The sequence below is a fragment of the Antechinus flavipes genome, chromosome 4, assembly GCF_016432865.1.
Source record: "Antechinus flavipes isolate AdamAnt ecotype Samford, QLD, Australia chromosome 4, AdamAnt_v2, whole genome shotgun sequence".
Lineage (NCBI taxonomy): Eukaryota > Metazoa > Chordata > Mammalia > Dasyuromorphia > Dasyuridae > Antechinus > Antechinus flavipes.
Window position 1 is genome coordinate 422257434 of NC_067401.1, and position 24355 is coordinate 422281788.

General features: G+C 35.2%; 1 protein-coding gene across 2 annotated transcripts in view; it reads right to left on the reverse strand.

Moving 5' to 3' along the window:
* Nucleotides 1-24355, reverse strand: part of RABGAP1L (RAB GTPase activating protein 1 like) — a 689556-nt gene that overhangs the window by 563120 nt on the left and 102081 nt on the right. For both annotated transcript variants that reach the window (XM_051998907.1, XM_051998908.1), the window contains exons 8-10: nucleotides 22533-22599; nucleotides 15952-16054; nucleotides 8175-8341 (exon numbers count right to left, since the gene is read on the reverse strand). In XM_051998907.1, coding sequence (XP_051854867.1) covers nucleotides 8175-8341; nucleotides 15952-16054; nucleotides 22533-22599 — 337 coding nt within the window. The remainder of the gene's footprint in view (nucleotides 1-8174; nucleotides 8342-15951; nucleotides 16055-22532; nucleotides 22600-24355) is intronic.

Consider the following 24355-nt stretch of genomic DNA (forward strand, 5'->3'; position numbering starts at 1 on the left):
GACAGTGGTCAGGCTTTGGCATCTATAACAATACACCAAAGATGCCAAAAATAAACCAACACATCTATGTCCTGTTTGTTTCAATCAAGGATTAGTACTCAGATATTAAGCTCTGATAAATGCTCACAAGGATAACTTTGACTTCCACCATCGGGGCAGAAGTACTAAAGATTAAAACAGGCCAATTTTGCCTTTAAGACTCAGGTGTTACTCTCTTAGCTCTATAAAAAGCAAAGCCAGTTACTAAGAGGTGGAAGGAAGTTAAATGGCACCATCCATAGAGATAAAGGAGCCTCAAGTAGATAAGGAAGATTAGGAGAAGGAAGAAAAAAAGAATGACTTGTTTACATATTGCTTTAAAGTTTGCAAGTCACTTTACAAATATTATCTCATTTGATACTTATAACAACTGGGGGACTATAGATGCCAGTATCACTCCATTCTACAGATTAAAGAAACCAAGGCAGGCAAAGGTTACATTGACTTGCCTAACGTCATGTAGTGATCAAAGTCTAAGGCTAAATTTGAATCAGGTTCACTTGACTCCAAACCCAGCACTCTAACCACTGTGTTACTTAGATGTCAAATGTCAAGGGAGGCCAAAGGTGATAAGAAAGAACATGTAATTCTAGAGCATTGGTCCAGGACAGGGTTAGAAATTCAAAATAGGAGAAAGAAAAGCAAATGGGAGGCTAACATCAAGAGAAGTCCTCCATAAAAGAAGCTTTCTTTTTAAGAGCAAAAGTAGGAGAAAGGGGCAACAGTACAGATCTACAATAACTCTGTTCTTGTTGCTCTATTTAGGTGGAATACATCAGAGAAGGAAAGAGAAAAGAAATAGAGAAATCTAGAGAAGTATGTCCACCATTACAAACCCAAGGTGCCCAGGGAAAAGACTAACAAAAAGACAATGATAAACAAAGGTTCCAGAGAGGTTGGGGAATACAGGATAATCATATCTGTCAGTTGTCTCTCTCTTTTTTTTTATCTTGTACTTATTTTATTTTTCAATATCATTTTTATAAGATTTTGAGTTCCAAATTTTTTCTCCCTCCCTCCTTTACCCTCTCCCTCCACAAGACAGAAAACAATCTGATATAGGTTATAAAATCATTTTAACATAATTCCATATGAGTCATGTTGTAAAAGAAAAATCAGAACAAAAGGGTAAAACCACAAGAAAGAAAAAAAAAACAAAACAAAACCAAAAAAAGGTGAAAACAGGATGATTCAATCTACTTTCAGTCTCCACAGTTCTTTCATATCCTAGGTCTAATGCAATCTAATGGATCACTATTTCTGAAAAGAACCAAGTCTATCATAGTTATCATACAATTTTGCTGTCACTGTAGACAATGTTCTCCTGGTTCTGTTCACTTCTCTCAGCATTAATTCATGTAAATCTTTCTAGGCTTTTCCGAAATCAGCCTGTTCATAATTTTTTAATGAGTAATAGTATTCCATTACAATCATATACCAGAACTTGTTCAGTCATTCTCCTATTGATTGACAGCCACTCAAATTTTTTGCTACAACCATTTATGTGTATATGGATCCTTTTTTCCTCTTTTATAAACTCTTTAGGATGCAGTCACAGTAGATACACTGCTGGATCAAAAGGTGTGTAGTTTGATAATCCTTTGGGTATAGTTCCAAAACTGCTCACCAGAATGGCAGAATCAGTTCACAACTCCACCAACAATGCATTAGTGTCTCAGTTTTCCCATATCTCCTTCAACAGTTATCATTATCTTTTCCTGATAGGTAGGAGGAGATACTTCAGAGCTGTTTTAATTTTCATTTCTCTAACCAACAGTGATTTAGAGCACTTTTTCATACAACTATAGATGGCTTTCATTTTTTTTTCTGAATTATCTGTTCTTGTCCTTTGACCATTTATCAATTGAGATATGACTTATATTCTTATAAATTTGACCCAGTTCTCTATATTTTAAGAAATGAAGTCTTTATCAGAAATGTTGGCTATAAAAATTGTTTCCCACCTTTCTGCTTCCCTTCTAATCCTGGCTGCATTAGTTTCCTTTGTGAAAAAACTTTTCAATTTAATGGTATCAATATTACCCAGTTTGCATTTCATAATGATCTCTAGTTTTTCTTTGGCCATAAATTCCTCCCTTCTCGAAAGATCTGACAAATAGACTATCCCTTGTTCTTCTAATTTGCTTATAATTTCACCCTTTATGAACAAGAAATAATGAACCCACTGAATCTTACTTTGATATATGGTGTGTGAAGTTGGTTTATGTGTAGTTTCTGCCATACTATTTTCCAGTTTTCCCAGCAATTAGTGGGTAAAGTTCTATTCATTTTCTTAATTTCTTTCCTGTTCATTTTGTGGTCATGTTTATCTAATTCTGAGAGAAGGAAGTTGAGATCTCCCACTGGTATTGTTTTGACATTTTTTTCTTCCTATAACTAATTTGACATTTCTAAGAATTTAGATATTTTACCTCTTCATTGTTTATGATTCCTTCTCGCAAGATGTAGTTTTTTTCCTTATTTCTTTTATTTAGGTCTAATTTTTGCTTTTGCTTGGTCTGAGATCAGGACTGCTATGCTTGCTTTTTTTACTTCAACTGAAGCTTATATATTTTGCTCCAGCTTTTTACCTTTATTCAAATGTTTTTCTTGTAAACATATTGTGTAGGATTCTAGTTTTTAGTTCACTTTGCTATACACTTCCATTTTAAGGTAGAATTCAACCCATTCACATTCATAGTTATGATTACAAGATATGTATTTCAGCACATCCTATTTTCTTCTATTTATACTTCTTTCTCTCTTTTTTGCCCTATACTTCCTCACTAGTGTTTTGCTTCTGATCCCTCTCTTCCTATCTGCTCTCCCTTCTATCCAACTCCTCCCTTTTCTTTCCCCTTTCTTCTCTTACTTCCCTATAGGATAAGATAAATTTCTATGACCAACTGAGTATGTATATTATTCCTTCTTTGAGCCAAATTTGATGAGATTAAGCTTCAGACAATGTTCAATTTCCTCCCTTCATTCCCTCTACTGTAAGAGATCTTTGATGACTTTTCATGTGACATAATTTACCTCTTTTGTCTAGTACAATCCTTTTTCTACCCCTTAATATGCTTTTTTATATCATGAAATCAAAATCAACTTATGTATATCCCTTTTATGGTTATACAAGTCTGTCTATGTATACCACTTCTAACTTCTAAAGACTTAAAAATATCATCCTCCCATGTAGGGATGTAAACTGTTTAACCTTTAAATAACATGGGTTTTTGTTTTTCTTTCCTGTTTACCTTTCTAAGCTTCTTGTGAGTTTTGTATGTGAAGATCAAATTTTCTGTTTAATTCTTATCTTTTCATCAGAAATTACTGAATATCCCTTATTTCAATTAAGGTCCATATCTTCCCTGAAAGATTATGCTCAATTTTTCTGAATAATTGATTTCTAGTCGTACTCTAGAATCCTTTAATGGAGAAGCTACCAAATCCTGGGCAATTCTGACAGTGTTCCTCAATACTTGAATTGTTTCGTTCTGGTAGTTTGCAGAAACTTTGTCCTTATAATTCTGGAATTTAGCTACAATATTTCTTAGAGTTTTTCTTGTGGAATCTCTTTCAGGAGGTAATCAATGGATTCTTTAAATTACTGTTTTGTCTTCTGATTCTAGGGTAGTAGGTAGTATAATAATTCTTAAATTACCTTCCTTAGATCTGTTTCCCAGCTTGGTTGTTTTTCCAATAAACTATTTTATATTTTCTTCTATTTTCTCATTCTTTTGATTTGTTTGACTGATTCTTGATGTCATATAATGTCTGGGCTAGCTTTCTGGAGGACCTCTGGACAGGTTTTGGTCTCAGCAGGATAGAACCACAAGGATAATCAGGAATAGAGTCTAAAGTCTTTATTGTCTCCTTCACAGTCTTTGTCTATCACAGTCTGACCCAGTCTTGATCTTAGTGGAGGAGTGCAGGAGGCAGGAGAGCCACTAGGAGGATGGTCATAGATGGAATATCTCATGTCCAATCCTCTCAGCCCTTTAAATACCCATTACAATTACATCATTACAGCATACTGAATATGTATGAACTAGAGAAGCATTACATCATCATACTAAGTACTAAGTATATATGTGAACCCAGAGAACCATCATCTCATCAATTCCAATGAGTTAACACCTTGTTGTAAATATCCTTGTTTCAAGTATACTTCTCCAGAGTTCAGGCCCTCTACAATGTCTCAGAGTTATTGTTTTCTTTGCTTCAGTTTTTAAGGTATGAGTTTCTTCAATTAGCTTTTATATATCCTTTCCCATTTGGCTAATTCTACTTTTAAGTAGATTTTTTTTTTTAATTTGGCCAACTTTATCTTTTAAGGAATTGTTTTTTTCAGTCAATTTTCCCTTCCTTTTTCAAGCTGTTGACTCTCTTTTGCATATCTCATTTCTTTTCCCAATTTTTATTCTACCTCTCTTATTTGACTTTTAAAATTTTTTGAAGTCTTACAAGAAAGCTCTTTGAGCTTAAGACCAATTCCTATTCCCTTCGGGGTTTCACAATGTAGGTATTTTGTCCTCTTCTGAGTGGGTATTCTTCCCACCATCACTATGGTGATTTTCCCATGTCACCATAGTAGCTTTCTATGGTCAAGAGTCTTTTTTGTTTCTTGCTTTTAAAATTGAGCAATGTTCCTGGGGTCCAGGGAATGCTGTTCCAATGTCTCTGTGCATGTGTGAGTTTTGACTTTAAGCACAAGGACCACTGGTGTTTAGTGACTTCCTCACAGCACTGGGGGTAGGCTCAATCTTGTCCCACCTGTTGTTGCCTGGCTTCTAGGGCTGGCAATTTGCTTTCTATGTCAAAACTGGAGACTCCACCACTGGTCTGTTGTGCTACTGTCCTGTTAAGCCAAGACTAAGGAGTTTCAGTTATCTATGCTGTGGCTAAGATTCTGGTGTGGCTTGGATACCATCTGAGCTGGGATGCATATTCCTTTTACTCAAATAGGACTGACCTTTCCTGACTGACCTTTCATGCTATCTTGAGCAGGAAAATTGCTTCATTCCCTTTTTTTGGTGAATTCTGTCCTTCCAGAATCTGTTGAGAGGCTTTGTTTGGTTTGAGTTGCCTTTTGGAGGATACTTTTTTCTTTCAAAGGCTGTCTTATGGAAAGACAAGCTATTTTGATGAAATGGAAAGAGTACTGAAGTTCAAGTACTTCTGTTCAAGTCCTGGTTTTGCTAACACCTATTTTTGCGACAAAGAAGAAGTCATTTCATCTGTCAAGACTTCAAGTTCAGTCATAAATAAGAGTGTTCAACTAGATGATCTCTCAGGTCCCTTTCAGCTGTAAAATCCATTTTGGGGGATCAACATGAAGCACAAAAGACAAACATTTGGGAGCCTGAACAGCCCTTGAGGGGGGAAAGTACTGAGGAAAATGAATGAAGGAGAATATAGTAGTAGTGGAAACAGGCCCTAGGACTGGCTATCACTGGGAATGTAGGCTGTAACTCTTCTTCCCAACTGTTTTATCACATGTCCCTTGGGGTCTTGCCAGTGGTGTCAATTTACATATCACTACTTCCAAATAATTATAAAAACAACAAGCAAACAAAAATGAAAAAGAAAGGAAAACCTAATATTCAACCAAGAATATACTACACATTAAAGGAAAGCTATGGAAAATAAAAAGGTCAAAAAAGAGATTTCCATTATGATTGATTCTATCCACAAATGCATGTGCATTCACATCTACAGAAATATTTCTAGAAGAATATTATTTATAGCTTCCAATAAAAACCAGTACCGATTCCACCAAAAATGAATTATTCATACACCACAGAATGAAGCACTTGCCCACTGATTTAAGGCTATTTTTTTCTTTAAACAGCGAGATGGTCAACCAAGTTCCTTTCAAAATTTTCCAAAGAATTCCTTTTAGATTTCAACATCTAATGAAAACAATGACTATTCAACATTAAACCATTCAAGCTGGAAGCCATCATCTCACATTGAAGATTCATTTGAACTAGAATGTATATTTAGCAGAGTTGAACACTTTCAAATTTAATCTCTTTGATTCACAGATAACCTTTTCATGTAATATTTAAACATGCGGAATTACTAACATGGGGCATATATCACCAATCATTAGATGCTTTAAATAAAATAAGAGCACAAAATTCCATAACAAAAATCTTTTACATAAAATTGAGGCAAAAAGTCAGATAAGCTATTGTAACCAATTGTCTATTTCTCAGGAACCTAGCAGTAGGGATTCATAGATTTCTGAACAAGTTTTTAAGTACAGGCACCTAGGTAGCACAGTAGAGAGAGAAAAGGGCTGGAGCTGGAATCAGAGTTTGACTCTTACCTCAGACATTTACTAGGCGAGGACCCTAGAAATCACTCTACCTCTTTCTCAGCCTGTTTCTTCACATGTAAAATGAGTACAATAATCTCACCTCACAGCAGCGCTGTGAGGATTCAATGACATATAAAGCACTGGGCAGACCATAAAGTGCTAGATAAATGCTCATCTTGGAAGAATATCAGCCTCTCGAGCCACACTACTAACTGGCAGCTTCCGTCTACAATGCCAGAGAGCTGATGAGTGTGGAAGCTCACTGTATCGCTAGATCTGCCTCCCACCTGAAGCCTCTTGCTCAGACTGGCTCCTTGGGAAGAAGGCTGCCCAGGGTGACCATGGCTCCATTCCTCTCCAGGTAGCACTCTTGGCTCTCTGTATTTTATCCACCCTGCCCCCCAAAAGGCACCTTCTTCATCTCTTTCCCTCCCCTCTATTTTTCTGCTTCCTTTTATGATCTGTCTTCCCCAATTAGAATATAAACTTCTTGGGGTCAGACACTATCATTCTTTCTGTTTGTATTTATATCACCTTGGAACAAAACTTCTGTCTGTCCAGACAGAAGGTGGTTTTGTTGTTCAGTTTAGTTTCCAAAGAAAAAAGAACTGAATTCCAAGTTCTAAGAGATACTCTGAACACACTCCAGAACTAAACATTGTTTTTTTGAGTTCTCATTAGAATATCCTGTGGGATGTAGTGCAAGCAGTAAGGAAAGCTGAGTCACATCACAGCTCTAATAATTTTGGGAAATAACATAACTATTTCGAATGAAGCATCTAGCAAATTAGGTTTAACTGAGTCATGATGAAGATCATTTTTAATATTAAAATTGGTGGCTGATTTCTATCATTTGTTCACCTTGTTGGTATTTTCTTCTATCACACTATATTCAGCCTCCCTCCATAGGTTAAAGCAACTATCATTTTTAAACATGAGAGAGTAAGAATGCCACTGACAACAGCTTAAAAGGGATTTCAATTTAGTTAGGTGGAGTAGGTGTCTTTTTCTATCCTTTACTAAATAGCCACAAGTTTCTTCCACTGAATAACACTCAATCTCCAATCTTTCTGACTGCTAAGGGGGGGAAAAAAAACCAACAATTACTCTTCCCACTAAGAATAAAAAAAAATCTAATAAGAAAACAGTACTTTTTAAAGTAATATTATTATAGAAACACTATTATTTCTATTAAGGGACTTTTAATGCCATGCTGTAAACTGTAACTATTTCATATGCATAACACTGACCAATGTTTCTTAGAGAAACTTAATTTGGGTCATGAGAGAGCCCTTCTAGGATACAAGTGCTACAATGGAAGACCTAAGTTCAAGTCAGACCTCACAGTTCCTAGCTGTGTGACCCTGGATGAATCACTGTGTGCCTGTTTCTTTAAATGTAAAAGAGGAATAATAATGGCACTTACCTTTCAAGATTATTGTAAGGATCAAATGAGATAATCATAAAGTGCTCAATATGGTACCAGTACACTATAGGCACTAAATAAATGCTTATTCTCTCTCTCTCTCTCTTTAGCCTTCTTTAGTCTTCTCTTCCCTTTCCCAGCGGAAGGGAAGGGCAGAAGTAATTAATCACAATAACAATACTTTCTGGTATTCAATGTATATTCCTAAAAGAATAAACTAATTAAGAAGTCATTAATTGTACATGCCTAAGTCTAAATTCCAAACACTATAGGCATGTTTAATTGTTTAACAATTTCAGTTGTTCCTTACTTGGCCACCTTTCCTCAGAACAACTGTGCACAAAACGAAGAGATTTTGCTTTGTGAAGAAAAAGATGATCATACCTGTTTGAGTTTCATAAAGAAAGTCTCAGTGAAAGTCTTTCTGCTGAAGTACCAGAAGCGCTCATTAGTGGGGTACACACGCACCAAGGTCTCTAGCAAGAAGCGAACCGGCTCCACCACCTCAGTGACAACCATATCCACAGCTACAGTCATGAATACCCTTTTATCTAGAATTAAAAATAGGTTTATGGTCACAAATCATGTTACCAAACATTGAACATCTCATCAATGTACAGACAGTACATAGCCCATAGTAAGAAAACTGAACTTAAAAGGATTCAGCATTCACTTACTAAATGTCCACTCAGTGTCTAGACCTAGGACAGATACAAACAAAGTTTTAAAAATAAGTTCTTATCTTCAATGAATTTACAATCTCAGTAGGCAGACAATAGGCATGGAGGAAACAGACAAGACACTATGTGATTAAATGTCAGATAGTTACTAGACACAATAAATATCAATTGGTTGAGAAAATGGAGAAATTAGTGTGGTTTGAAATTACTATGGAACCTTAGAAAAGTGGCAGCTTTTCTGGAGTCATTGCTTAAGTTATAAATAATAACAATTCACATTTGCATAATATTTTCATGTCTATAAAGCCCATCCACCTAATAATTCTGTGAAATAGATATTTTTCTTTTTTTATAGTTTTTTTTATTTACAAGATATATGCATGGGTAATTTTTCAGCATTGACAATTGCAAAACTTTTTGTTCCAACTTTTCCTCTCCTCCCCACCCCCTCCCTCAGATGGCAGATTGACCAATACATGTTAAATATGTTAAAGTATAAGTTAAATACAATATATGTATACATGTCCAAACTGTTACTTTGCTGTACAAAAAGAATCGGAGTTTGAAATAGTGTACAATTAGCCTGTGAAGGAAATCAAAAGTGCGGGCGGACAAAAATTCTATGTAGTGGTTCATAGTCACCTCCCAGAGTTCTTTTGCTGGGTGTGGCTGGTTCAGTTCATTACTGCTCTATTGGAACTGATTTGGTTCATCTCATTGCTGAAGATGGCCAGGTCCATCAGAAGTGATCATCATACAGTATTGTTGTTGAAGTATATAATGACCTCCTGACCTTGCCCATGAAATAAATAATTTAAGTAAAACTGTCCCCCATAGTAAAGCTCAAAATATCCTTTCTCATGGTGATATAGTTAGTTAATTGCTAGAAGCAAGAATGAATCTAGACATATTGACTCCAAATACAATGTTCTATCTGCTACCACCCACTGCCTCATATTATAGAATGGCTGGCTGGGATATAAAGGAAATACACAGTCTCTCAGGTCAATATCACCTTTTGCAATATAGGTTCTAGCACACCAAGATCTCATAAAGAAGGGACCTAAAGGTGTGCTTTGTTGATTTCTTTAGAGACTGTTCTCATTTTTAAAAATTGTATACATAAAATATGTAAAATTTAAAATTGTATATGTACCAGACACATAGTGAGTGCTTAATAAATGTTCACTAATTGACTAAAAGATTTGGATAGTCTAGAGGAAAGCAGGAGAATTATGGCACAAGGGAGAGGGTAGATCCAGAGTATCTTCTAGTTCTAATTCATAAAGTCTGAAGGCTAAAAAGCAAAATATCCTATGCCTTCCTAACACCAAATGGGATCATAATCTCATTGAAGGAAGCCAGGAGAAGATAAAATCACATAAATACTTATAAATAAAGAACTGCATGTGGTGTATTCATGTCTCCAAGGAAGTCTTAAAGGAAGATAACCTTGTATTCAACTATAACATTGTTATCTACTCATCTTATTTCCCCTGATTTTTTTAAGGGCTTTTTCCTTGGACCTCATTACACACTTTACATTATATTCAAAAGCATTGAGGTTGAAAGGAACTTGTCAGGCATCTAGCCCAATGAACAATTGTAGTAGTACCCCACCAAAACTTGCTCAACAAGCTTGTATGCATCCAATTTCTGCTTGAACATCTTTAATAAGGGAGAACTCATCATGGCCCATACTAATCCGTTCTACTTTTGGGCTCTCCAATTATTAGGCAGATTCTCCTCACATCAAGTCTAAAAGTGCCTCTTTGCAACTTCCACCCAAGGTTCCCATGTCAGTTTTTTGGCACCTAACAAAGCAAACCTTAATCCCTTTTCTAGATGACAGATTTCCAAATATTTGGAAACAGCTACCATATTCTCCTCAAAGTCATCTCTCTCGTAAGATAAACATGCTCAGTCCCTTGAACTGCTCTTTATTTGACATGACCTTAAAGGTCTCCCCCACCCCAGTCTTCCTCCTTTCTTTGTTAGATAGCTTATGAATACTTTTCTTAAATTATAGGGCCTACAAGTGAACAGAGTATTACAGATGAACTCAAAGCAAAGTGAAGACTGGAAAGGCTATCACTGCTCTAATTCATTTATCATATTCCATTTTTGTTATGGTTATTTCTATATATATTCTAGTACTCTCTCTCTTCAAGATAGTAAGTTCTATAACATCAGGACTGATTTTTATTGATCTTTCCTAATACATAGTATTTTGAGCAAAATTGGTACTTAATAAATGTTTATGGAGGCAAGCCTAGTGTTAAACAAGGATGTAAATATTAAATGTTGTAAAGTTATGCCTGTTCCAACTCATTATTTAAATTTATATCACTATATAGCTTACATTCATACCAACTAGGAAATAGTCACATTTTCCCCTGATAACCGCTTATTTTTGTAGGATGAATTTGTAAAATTGTTTTGAAGAATGAATTTGTAAAAATAAGTGACAAAAGGTTTGGGGTTTGTCAAATGAGACCAAAATCATTTTACAGCAGAAATTGTGAGATTCTCATCCTATCCATACCCTACTCCTCAAAAGAAAAAAAAAAAAAAGGCTAGTACAGAACAGATAGGATCTCTAAATTCTGTTTCTGGTTCAGCCATACCAAAATTTGAACCTAAACAAATTATTCAGTTTCTACATGTCTGATTTTCTTCATTTAAGAAACTAAGATAATATTTACAATCTCTCCCCTTAGCCAGAAAGTTGTGAGAATTCATATCCACAAAGCAGTAAAATACAGAACTATAAAGTGCTATTTCAGGATTTTAAAAACGTTGATGTAAACTCAGGTCATTTTCTATTACTAAAATACCTAAGAAAATGTAATGTAGCAATGTAATTAAATTACAAAAAGCTGTTTTCTTCTTATCTAAGCCAGAATCATAAACTAGTCACTGGTTTTAAAAAAAAAAAAAAAAAGGTATCTCTTTTCTTTCATCATTAAAAATCAAACTACAATCTACAGTAAAATGGAAAAACCTGATACAACAATTATCTTCATATAATCATAAATATGTTTTGGTTCTGTAGTTCCAATGCACTTCTTCAAATTATAAAAAAAAAAAATTTCAAATACTTTCTTACCCAAGCAGATCTATTGAAAGAAAGCATTTTTGCCAAGAGTTTATTCTGCTCCTAATATGCAAGGAAATCTCTTATTATACAAGCAAAATTTATACAAAATAAACTAATATCTGAATTAATGAGCTGAGTTTGTACTAGGGATCAGTCTTTATTACAACTGATCAGTTTCAATTCTGTTTTTTCAAAAATTACTAGGTCAAATAAAAAACAAATTTCATTATGTCAAAACTCTTCATGGCCTCTTGCTGTTGTTCAGATCCTCATCATTTCCCACCTGGCCTGATGTAAGGTTCTACAAATTAGCCTTCCTAATTCAAGGCTTCTCCTACCACTTTATAATGCTAAGAACCATAATGCTAAAAATAACAGAAATCTCACATGAGACTCAGGACTCTATCCATTAAGCATGAAAAATAAAGCAGCACAGAGATTTAGGGGACTTGGAAGCAAATGGACAATGCAGCTTAGAATTTGTTACAAAGGTACAGAACAAAAGCTTCAGTCTAATGTGCATAACAGGTTTGACAAGGCCAGATTTCAAAGGGTTCAGGGGAAAGGTGATCAGCATCCCATGATCTAAAATTCTTTACAGGTATGTGTGTCTCTACAAGAAGGGTTGAAAATGCTCAAGACAAAGTAAAACCAAAACAAACAAACAAACAAACAAAGATATGATACTGATCAGTGAAAGAAGTGGGAGTAGTTTGAAGAGATCTCTATAGGTTCAGAGAGAAATACTTGAGAAAACCAGATTTTAAAAATACATGCAGGAAAGAATGAAGGAAGGAGGGAGGAAAGAAAAGGAAGAATGGAGGGAAGAAAGAAGGCAGAGAGCAAAGGAGGGCTGACCATTCCCTTTAAACTATGCCCAAATTTCCTTCACTCAATCCTACTACCCTTTCAATTATTCTCCCTTTTTCTATAAATTCCTTAAAAAAACTGTCTAACAAGAAAAAATGTTGCAACGGATGTGGGAAAACTGGCACACTACTGCATTATTAATGAAACTGTAAACTGATCTAGCCATTCTGGAAAACAATTTGGAACTATGTTCAAAGCGCAATAAAACTGTGCATACCCTTTTGATTCAGCAGTGTCACTAATGGGTTTGTATATTAAAAAGATCATAAAAAAGGAAAAGGACACATGTGCAAAAATGTTTGTAGCGGCAAGGATCTGAAAACTGAGTGGATACCCATTAATTAGGGAATAATGGCCGACTAAGTTATAATATATGAATTAATGGAATATTCTTGTTCTATAAGAAGTGATGAACAGAATGATTTCAGGAAAGCCTGGAAAGACTTACATAATATGTTAAGTGAAGTGAACAGAACCAAAAGAACACTGTGCATAATAATAGCAAGGTAGTGTGATAATCAGCTATGACAGACTTGGCTCTTCTCAGCATTGTAATGATCCAAGACAATTCCAATAGACTTAGGATGAAAAATGCCATCTGCATCTAGAGGGAGAACTATAGAAAGTAAATGCAGAATAAAGCATACTATTTTCACCCTTTTTTTACTTGCTTACTTTTTGTTTCTGTAGTTTTTTTTTCTTTTGTTCTGATTTTTCTTTCACAACATAACACGATTGTACATATAACCTATATAAATATAATGATATCACATTATTTGATGTCTTGGGAAGGGGGGAAGGTAAGAAAGGGAGGAAGAAAAAATTTGGAACACAAAATCTCAGAAAGACGAATTTTGAAAACTATGTTTATTGTGATTGGAACAATAAGATACTATTGAGAAAGGGGGAGGGGAAAGCTGTCTAATCTATACTTACACTGCTCAATCATTTGCAGTCAGGTTTCTAATCTCATCACCCAGTTAAAGTGTCTATTTTTCAACTATCAATGATATCTTAATATCAAGAAAGACCTATATGCTCAATTTCACTTTGTTGCCTAGTCTCCTACATGTTTTTCCCTTTTATAAGTTTTCCTCAGACTACCCTTGTCTAATTCTCTTTGATCTAACTATTTCTTCTCCACCTCTTTAGTCAGATCACCATCCAAATCATTCCACATATAGAGATATACAAGATTGGTCAGTCTCTATCTCTGTCTGTATTATCTGCAGAAAAAATTACATGTAAATCCATAGGAGCTGATGAAATCATCCTGAAGAACAATACCAATACCCATCAATTATAGCCAAGTTATAGGCCATAAATACAAACCATAATATCTCAAGGAAAAAATAATGATCCAGCCAAGGAAACAGAGATGGAGGATCCGGACAGGTAGGATAGCAAAGAAAAGACCAGTATAAAAAAACAGAGAGGAAAAAGTACCTCACAATGGTCAAGAAAGATGGGGACTGAGAAAAGGATACTATACTTGACGATCAAAAGGCCAATGATTGCTCTTTAGAGAAAGCAATCTCAGTTGAATGACAAAACTAAAAGTCAAACTGCAAAGTGCTGAGAAATAAGTAAAGAGGAAATAGAAGTAATGGACATCAACAGATTTTTTTCATGGAGTTTGGCTAAAGCAGGGACAAGAGATATAGCCTGACAGCTTGAAGGGATGATGGGGGTCAAGTGAAGGGTGGGTTTTTAAGTATGAAAGATAACTAGTTATATATAAGGAGCAAGGAAAGAGTAAAAGAACTGCAGTACTGCAGCCATGACACAGTTGGAATTATATAACACAGATTTTTAGTGAATGTAGTAAAAACAATGATCCATAATTTCTTCCAACACTGTTCAATGGCTAATCAAGAGGCAAGGAGAAGGCAGACAGTGATAATCTAGAATTGAAGCTTTCTAAAGCATAAGCAATGCTATAGGACACAGGGGTAAAGGAATTGAAAACAGGGGAAAGAGTAAAGTTGAACTAGGTAATTACAGAGTAGACACTTAATAAATGTTTACTGATTAATTGTTAATTAGCTAATTAGAACTGACAATCCAGAGAAACTATAAGACCTGCAATGAAGGGGATCTATATCAGTCTGCTCTTACACTTATCAATCTTAGATGTCCCTTCATCTCAGTCCTTCATCCTCTTCTTGCCTTTTAGTTGCTTTCAATAATCTGATTAGCTTTCAAGGGTTCAATCACCATATTTATGTAGAGATATTCAATCTTACACTTTCTCTTGAAGTAGAGCCCTTAGTCATTCATAGCCTCACTAAATTCTTGATTTGGAACTCAAATTTTCAAACTCATTGTTTATTTTCCCTTGGGGGAAATCCTTTTCTTCATCCAAATGTCCATATTTTCATTAACAACCATGTTTTCTATCTCTTACATTCACAATCTCTCTCCCCCTCCCCTTCTCCTTTCTCCTCCTCCTCCTCTGTCTCTCTCTCTCTCTTTTTTTTTTTTTTTGGCTGAGGCAACTGGGATTGAGTGACTTGCGTAGAGTCACAAAGCCAGGAAGTGTTAGTGTCTGAGGCCATATTTGAACTCAGGTCCTCCTGATTTCAGGGCTGGTATTCTATCCACTGCACCACCTAGCTACCCCTACAATCACAAATTCAAAATGCTACTTGACTCTTTTTATCATCTCAAGCCCCATATCTTATCAATTCTACTTCCACAACCCTCCTCACATCCTATCCTAATCTCACCCTTGATAAACGCTTTCTAACTTGGTATCCCTACTTTGGTTAGCTCCTTTCTCTAATTGGTCCACCATGCATCTATGAGGTTGATATTCTTCAAAGACTTGAGACTGTCACTCCTCTGTTCTAACTCTGTAGACATCCCTACTCTCTCTACTATAAAGCATAAACACCTATATCCACTCTTTAAAATCTTGTGAAATGTAGCTCCCATCAATCTCTGCAGATCCGTTCCCAGTCTGATTTCTTTTGCATGACTCCAGATGCTGGCCAGATTGCCTACTAACTGTTCCCCAAACTCATTAGATTGCCCCCTCTGTGCCCCTGTACAAACTATCCAATGTTTGCAATATTTTTTCTCCTAACATTATTAGAATCCCAAACTTCCTCCCATCTTCAACATTTTCAGGTGTCTTTCCTAAAAAGTCTCCTGATCCCCATCGCTACTGCTAGAACTAAGTTCCTCTTGAAATTACTTTGTATTTTCTTAAACTGTCTACACAGTCTCTGTCTCCCATTCCCTCTTTTCCCATCCAGCTTCAACCCAAATAGAATGTAAACTCCTTAGGGATCAAAACTATTTTCCTTTTGTCTCTATATCTCCAGAGCTTTTTATATGAGCAGATTCCTTTTTATGATTTTAAGCTGGAATAATTACTTTTGTATCTTAAAGCTAATATCATTACCAATCAGTCAAGAAAAAAATTTTCAAATTATTTCATTATAGTATTATTTTCATACAGCAATATTTTGAGCCAAACAATGAACAATCTTTTCAGAAAATTCACCTTTAGGAGTTTCTTCATTAAGCGCCAAGAATGTAGGTGTGTTAGGGTTCCACATTCCAGTAATAACATAAGCTCTTCCATCACAGCTCTTTCCCATGGATTCCTATAGAACATAAATATTTAAGCAAGTATTATTTGGAGTCTCTTTAGAAAGCTAGAATTTGTAGAAGCTTGAAAGAAACCAGATATTATATGAACATTTTAGATTTGCAAATATGACAAAAAGCCTTTTACTTCAAAAAAATTCTTCTCTAGAAAAATATCTGCCATACAAGTCTCTAAACATTAGGTTCCCTGAGGGCACCAAAAATACAAAAGTGCAATTTTGTCAGGTTGTTAGGAACTTATCTCATGAAAAAGACAAATTACATGAATGAGCTGAAGCACAAAAACAGAATTGCTGTAGCAATCATTAGTATTTTAACTTCATTCTGATTTAAAAAAAAAATCATACACATCTACTCTCCAAATACATAAAATTATAATGTGGTTACCTTTTCAAGCTAATTAATCAACTAACTAACAAGTTTTTATTGTATGAGTACCATATATCAGAGCATCTGGGAACAATGAATAGAGTGCCAGGCCTAGAGTCAGGAAGATTGGTTTTTCTGAATTCAAAACCAGCCTCAGATGCTTCCTAGCTGTATGACCCTGGCCAAGTCACTGAAACCTGGTTTGCTTCAATTTCCTCATCTGTAAAATAAGCTGGAAAAGAATATGGCAACCAAGTACAGTGACTACCAAGAAAACCCCAGGCTATTGGCATGAAGAGTCAGATACAAATGAAACAAGTGAATAACTATATATAAGGATGAATGGGGGTAAAAAATGAAAATAGTCCTGCCCTAAAGAAGTTTAAATGGAAGAGAAACAATGCAAAGATCAGGCTATAATAGGAAGGGGTTCAGGGGATAGAGCACCGGGCTTGGGGTCAGAAAAAACCAGCGTTCAAATGCAGCCTCAGACTCTCACTAGCTGTGTGACCCTGGGCAAAGCACTTAACTCTGCTTGCTTCCATCCAATGGAGAAGGAAATGACAAGCCTCTCCAGTGTCACTGCCAAGCAAAGCCAGCGTTCTCAGGCTCACAAGAAGTCAGAAACAACTGAATAAATGAACAACAACAAAAAGTTATCAGTGATGAAACTGATGCTAGCCTTTTCCTTGAACAATAAGTTTCTTTTGAAAATACCAACATTAATCTCCCTTATGGCATCATCATACCATTAACGGCAACCCTGTTTCCTTTTTTCCTGTATTCATTAGCTCTGAATCATGTTAAATTAAAATCATTCATCTCCTTAATGGATCCTCCCTCCATCTCCCCTAGCATTTAAAGCCCTCCACAACCTCACTTTCCTTTCCAATCATATTAGACTTGATCACTCCACTCACTATCTGAGGTCCAACCACAGCAGCTTCCCTGCAACTTCGCTTTTTCATGAGCTCCTAAACAAGCTCACACAGAACACAACCTTCCATTGCTGAGCCTTGGCACTGGCTGCTCCCTCAGTTTGGCACAATCCTGCCAATGCCTGGAATCCCTTGTTTCCTTCAAGACTCAGATCATATTTCCCCTTCTACAGGGATCTACCTAGGATCTACCCAGCTCTTGCAGTCCTACCTCTAAAAGTTACCTTGCATCTATTTTTTTTTATTTTTCTTGTTGTTTATCAGTTATATCTGATTCTTTATGACCCATTTTAGGGTCAAAGATACTGGAACGATTTGCAATTTCCTTCTTCAGCTCAATTTACAGATGAAGAAACTGAGGTAAGCAGGCTGAAGTGACTTGCCCAGGACCACATAGCTAGTAAGTGTCTGAGGACAGATGGGAACTCAGAAAATGAGTCTTCTTGATTCCAGGTCCAGCACACTATCCAATGCATCACTTAGTTGCGTGTATCCTATACATGCTTATGTATGTACTTCTTGTCTTCTTTGATAAAATGTAAGCTCATGAAGACAGAAACTATGTTCTATTTCCACATTCCTGGCATGGAGCATGGTGACTGGTATATAGCAGTCAACAAAAAGCACAAACACTATTTTCTCCTTAACAGCACAGTCTGATGGAGCTAACAAATGGTTTGCAAAGTTTTTTATAATTTTTTGCATTTTATAATTTGGTTTAGTTTTATATCTATTCATGTATGTTACTCTCTTTGCTAGATTATAAAATTCAAGAGGAAGAGATTGTCTTATTTAGCATTCTATCTCTTTTATTAACAAATACAATGCTCTAAAAATAGTGAATATTTAATATATGGTGTTAAAAAATATGTTGATTTAAACATAATTTCTTCCAAACTTTCTCAGCAATCAATGGTATTAAATTTCATTTTTGTTCTTACTCTGGGAGCACAAATACCAAAACTGGAAAAAACACTAAGATTATTAGCATAGGATTTGCTCCAGGATTACATACAAATTCAGGAAGAACTTTTTTTTTTTTTTACTTATAGATTTAATGCCATTTCAAATATCAAGGGGATTCTTTTTTAGAACTAGACAAAATAGTATCAAAACTCATATTGGGAATCAAAAGGTCAAGAACATCATGGACAAGGAAAAAACAAGGTGCAGAAGCAGCATAGCATTACTGAATCTCAAATTATACTCTAAAACAGTAATCATCAAAGCTGCTTGAGACAGGTTTTTAAAAATAGAAAAATGGAACAATGAAACTGATTAGGTAAATGAGATCCAAAAGCAATTAAAGGTAGCATCCAGTGTTCAATAAACTCCAGAACAGCAATCATTAGGTGAACATGGATACCCTATTTGGGATAGGATTAGAAAGAACTGCTGAGAAAATATGGACAATAACATGTTTAAGCCAACAAGTCATATTCCATAACCTCCAATAAATGATCTAAATATAAAAGATTACATCATTAACATACCAAAGAAGAATAGAAAGAGTTAACTCTTACAACTTTGGTTCAAGAAAGAATTCTTAACTAAATAAGGAACAGAAATAATCCCAGGGACAGATTTTTTCCAGAATACATAACTTTCTCTGCCAGTGCAAGTTGGTACTGTTTCTACATTTTATAGTCTTAGTTATCTAGAATACTGAAAAGTTAAGTGACTTGACCAAAGTAACAGAGTCAGAAAGTCTCAGAGTCTCTGAGAACTGGACATAGGTCATCTCTGCTCTGAGTCTGGCTCTCCTTTTCCTATGCCATGCTACCTCTCATTACAGAAGGTAAAACAGAAGAGTTAAATGATAGAAACTGAAAGGTTTTTACATGAATCAAATCACGGCAATTAGTATTAGATGAGTAATTAACTTGTGGGGGATCTCTATCATCTATCTCTGGGAAAAGATTAAGTGGCAAAAATATATTAGGAACTGATAGAAATAAATAAAAATAAGAGCCAAATCTCAATGGAAAAGTGGGCAAGAAACAAAAAAAGGCAATTTTCAAAAGAATTACAAGTTAGCAATATAATATTCCAAATCATTTATAATAAGAGAATTGCAATTTTCTTTAAACTGAGTTTTAACCTGTCAACTATCAGATTTGTGAAGATGACAAAAGACAAAAATAGTCAATATTAGAGAAGTATCAATAAGAAAGATATAGAAAAGTTATTCTTGAAGGACCTGTGAATTGGTCTAACCATTGCGGGAAAAAATTGGAATTTTCAATCAACAAGCACTTACTTAGTCATCTGCTATGTTCCAGGCACCGTTCAACACATTGAAGGTACAAATAAATGAAATGAAATGAAACAAGTTCCAATCACAAGAAACTTTTAAAAAATCAATTAGTCAATAAGCATTTACTAAGCATTGATGTGTCAGGCATTATGCTAAGCATTGAGGATACAAAAAGGGGGGAAAGAAAGTCTTTAAATGATATAGTCAATGCCTTAGTGTTGGAATACATGAGAGCCACCTGCCAGTGGCTGCTGGAAATCCAACCCAGAATGGATCTCCTCTTGTGAGAGGATGATACAAGGAGACTGAGAGGCAGTTGCTGTTCTCTGACCTCTCTGACTGAGAGGCTGTTGCATTGTCTGAACTCTCTCCTCTTCCCTCTGCCTCCAATTTATCTCATTCCCAGTCCACAATACCTGTGTCAGCAAAGGCTGCCCTGCAACTACTTCAGATGCTATGATCCACAGCTATGGAGGCTCTTGGAGAATTGACCTGTCCCTTAACACCTTAGCATTACCTTAACAATACACCACAACTAAACATAGACCCCAAGAAGAACAAAGATAGAGAGAAATTCGTCCAAAGATATTTACAACAGCAAATAATTAATAAAGAAAAATATTCCAATCAACTAGTTCAAAGCTGTATTAGTGAAGAGAAAACAAAGATAGAGATTTTACAGAAGTAAAATGAATGGTAAAGAAACAGTAAGTAATGAAATAAGTGAAAGAGGTCCTGAGTGAAAGGAAAGAATAAGTATGATTCCAAAGTTATGAATCCATTTGACTGGAGAAATAACGGATTTAGAGGTAAGACAAAAAGTTCCATTTTGGCCACAATATGAGTTCCTCTTACCTTTCTATTTTTATTCCACATTATTTCTATTCATATATTTTCTTTTCTAGTCAAACTAGTCTAATAGTTATCCTCTAAACACAGTATTCAATTTCCTATCTCTGGGACTCTGAAGAAATAAAAGTACAATCCTACTTTACTTCTACCACACAGAATTCTTATATTCCTTTAAAACCCAACTCAGGTGTCACATCCCTCAAATGGCAGCCAGGTGGCACAGCTATACCTAGAATCAGGAAGACATGAACTCAAATCTGGCTCTAGATACTTCAGAACTGTATTATCTTGAGCAAGTCACTTAACCCCTAATTGCCTCAGTTTCCACATCTGTAAAATGGGATGATAATAATAGCTCCTACTTCTAAGATTGTGGTGAGGATAAGATACAATAATATTTGTAAAGACTTTAGAAAACATAAAAGTATCATATAAATGTTAGCTATCATTATTATTAGTAAAATGCTCCTTTCCTTTTCACTGTCACGTTCTTAAAAGTGCATGTACAATTCTGATGTATATACTTTATATTTCATTTTCTGCACATAGGTCATATCCATGCCATCCCCACTGAGATGTAAGTCATTGAGTATAGGGACCATTTTGTTTTTGTCTTCTTATCCCAATGACAATAAAAACATCATAAATATTTGTTGAATTAAACTAAATCTGATCTAGGGGGCATTTCTCTTTGTGAAATAATTATTTTTAAAATTATTCAATTCTCAATTACTTAAAGTCATGAAAAGAAAGAATAATATGGATAAAACCAAATAATAAAAAATTCCACGTGGATATACCAGGCACTCTCTCCATCCCCAACTACATCCAGCCTTTGAAGGATGGTGTACTGCCAAAGACTCTTGACAAGGCTCAAATAAAGATGTACTGAGGCTCTGGGATAAGACTTTTCAGAGAAATTTGATATGCCAATCAGTGACTTTGAGACTTTAAAGGTTTACATTTTAACATCTAGCATTCTCAGAATTCTTGATGGGCTAAAGTCATCACCTCAGAGAATGCCAGTGCCCTACAAAATCAATGCTTCAACATTCATTAGTGATAAAGCACATATGTTTATATATGCACACACACACTCAGAGATAGAAGCTAAGAGGTATGCATGACTAATAAGTTTTTGTGTTCAAAATGGCTATCAATATAATTACATACCTAATATATAATAATAAAACATTTTAGAAAACTCATGGAAAGCTTTTCCTGATTTATTCTAAAGAAAACTGAATGTTTTTGAAAATTCATAGGAATACCACAAAATTCAATCAATATATATGCTATTTTAAAATAGAGAGAGAGAGAGAGAGAGAGAGAGAGAGAGAGAGAGAGAGAGAGAGAGAGAGAGAGAGAGAAAGAGAGAGAGAGAAACATGAGAACAAATAATGGTCAAGAAAACACCAAAGTACCAAGCCTGGCTTCTTCCTATAGAACTTGCACCAAGAGTCCTAGGAATAGCTGGTGTACTTCTGGTAATTAGCTACGAATCTGAATGTTGATTTGCAGCTGCTATAACAAATATCAATTTTTAAAATCTCATGATGGTTTTTAAAGACTTCCTTCAAATGCCATGACTAAAGGCAATACATTTTGCTAAGATCATCAAAAAGATGGTGGAAAGAAAGAAAAATTCTTTAGAGAAATGTCAATCATAATATTCAAATTAATAGTACTATATTAAAATAAGTGAAAGGAAATATATATCCCTTCTGGAGATGCCTAGCATTTTAATATCCTTACTATTCTTTACTCATCAAAGAAAAGACATTTTCCTAAGAACTTAACAACACATAAATACAGAGGGCTATATCAAAACACTGCTTGTACTTGCCATGTAATTCCTTCAGTGGGAATTTACCTATTTCACACCTTTTTCAGTCATTTCAGTTTAAGGTTTCCAAAAGAACTTACTAAATACAAGCCTAGGCTAAAAAATAGTTCCTTAAGGAATTCACGACAAATATCTCAATAGGAGCATCTGACCATCAGGAAAAAAATAATTATGATCTACACTTGGTTAAGGTGACTTAAGATGATTATTACCATATCCAGTAAATGCATGTCACTGTTCTTCACGTTTCGACCTGGGCTTAGTAACATTCCAAAACATCTGAAAATAATCAAAGAAGAAAAAATATTATGAAATAATAAACCATTAAATCAAAGATCTTAGCCCAGCAGACAAAATCAATTTGTACAATTATTTTTACATCCGTGTACCTCAATTCATACAAATGGCTGTTCATATTTTATCATATATAAATTTAAAATTTCCATAAAATTACATTAAATTGCACAATATAACATGGAAATGATAATATCAAATGACCAGTTTTGTCATTTTCCATTAAAAAATTGCTAACACTGTGAGCATTTGCCACAAGACATCCTAGAAATAGTCTTCAAATTAAGTGATCAAAAGAGGAGGGAAGAGTGGCTAAGGAATTAATTTCCCAAATAAGACATTTTACTTAAGTAAGTTATTCTTAATATCTACGTCAAGAACCACTAACCTAATTAATTTGTCAAAGAAGTTTCTGAGAATAAAAACCATAATTACAGTTTTCCAATGCCTTAGTCTTAGGTAAATACAAATTAAGTGTTGGTTATCATTAAAGACAGATTCATGGTTTAGTTAGGTTTTGTACTAGACAACATCTGAGGTCTCTTTCATTTCCCAAGTTTCAAAGATTCTGTGATTTCCTCCTTCAAATTAGGACACATTATAAAGAGTCCTTACGATTGAAAGAATTCTTCCAAGTATTTTATCGTTTACCTAAAACTAATTTTGATGTCCTATTCCCATCCAAATGGCCAATAAGACTGCCAATTACATAGAATCATCATTTATTAGAGTTGAAAGCCTTAGAGATTACCTACTCCAACTCCTTCATTTTGCAAACCAGGAAAATGCAGAGCCAGGAATAAAATTAAGGTCACAGAATGAGTCAGTAGAAGAGATGGGAATATATATATATGATTTAATGCAAAGTTTTACACACACACACACACACACACACACACACACACACACACACTACAGAACTCACTACCTTTAGGAGAGACTACCCCTAAAGCCACATCTCCTCTTTCCTAATTTTCTTATTTCTCTTGAGACCAACACTCTCTTTCACCAGACATCCAGACATACAACCTGGGATTCATCTCTGACAACTCACTCTCTTACTATCATCTTCACGGCTAATCAATTGCCAAGTCTGGTTGATTTTATATCCTCAACACCTTCTATAACCATACTCTTCTCTATTCATACTACAACCACTCTATTCTAAGCTAGTAGCCATCACCTCTCAACCGGACTACTGAAACAGCTGCAATCCCAGCTCTCTCTGATCCATACTCTAGGGGAATAAAAGGTAGGACACCCACATGTCACTCTTCTATTCCACCGATCCTGCCTCCACAAAATTACTCACATCCATTACTTTCTCTCTAGCCATAGAGCCTCCACTCTATTTCAGGGTATTATCCTGACTTTTCTACTTCTTATGACTTTTTGCCCATTTCTACTTCTTATGACTTTTTGCCCATTATTTTCCTTCCCTGAAATAGTTTCCACCTACATCTCTGCTTATTAAAATCTGTACTTTCCTGGAAGGCCCAATTCAAGTACTTACTACCTCCACAATGAAGCTTTTCCTAATCCTCCACCCTCACCAAATCTCTTATACCATTATGTCTGAAATCTTACTTGACAATCTATCATAACTTATACTGCTATTTCTTTAATATTTATCACCTCCCCCTAATTAAATTCTAAAATTAATATTTATCACCTCCAACTAAGTTCCTTGAGGTCATGGGACTACAGAATCCTATTTCATCTTGGTATCCCCCAGGATAGT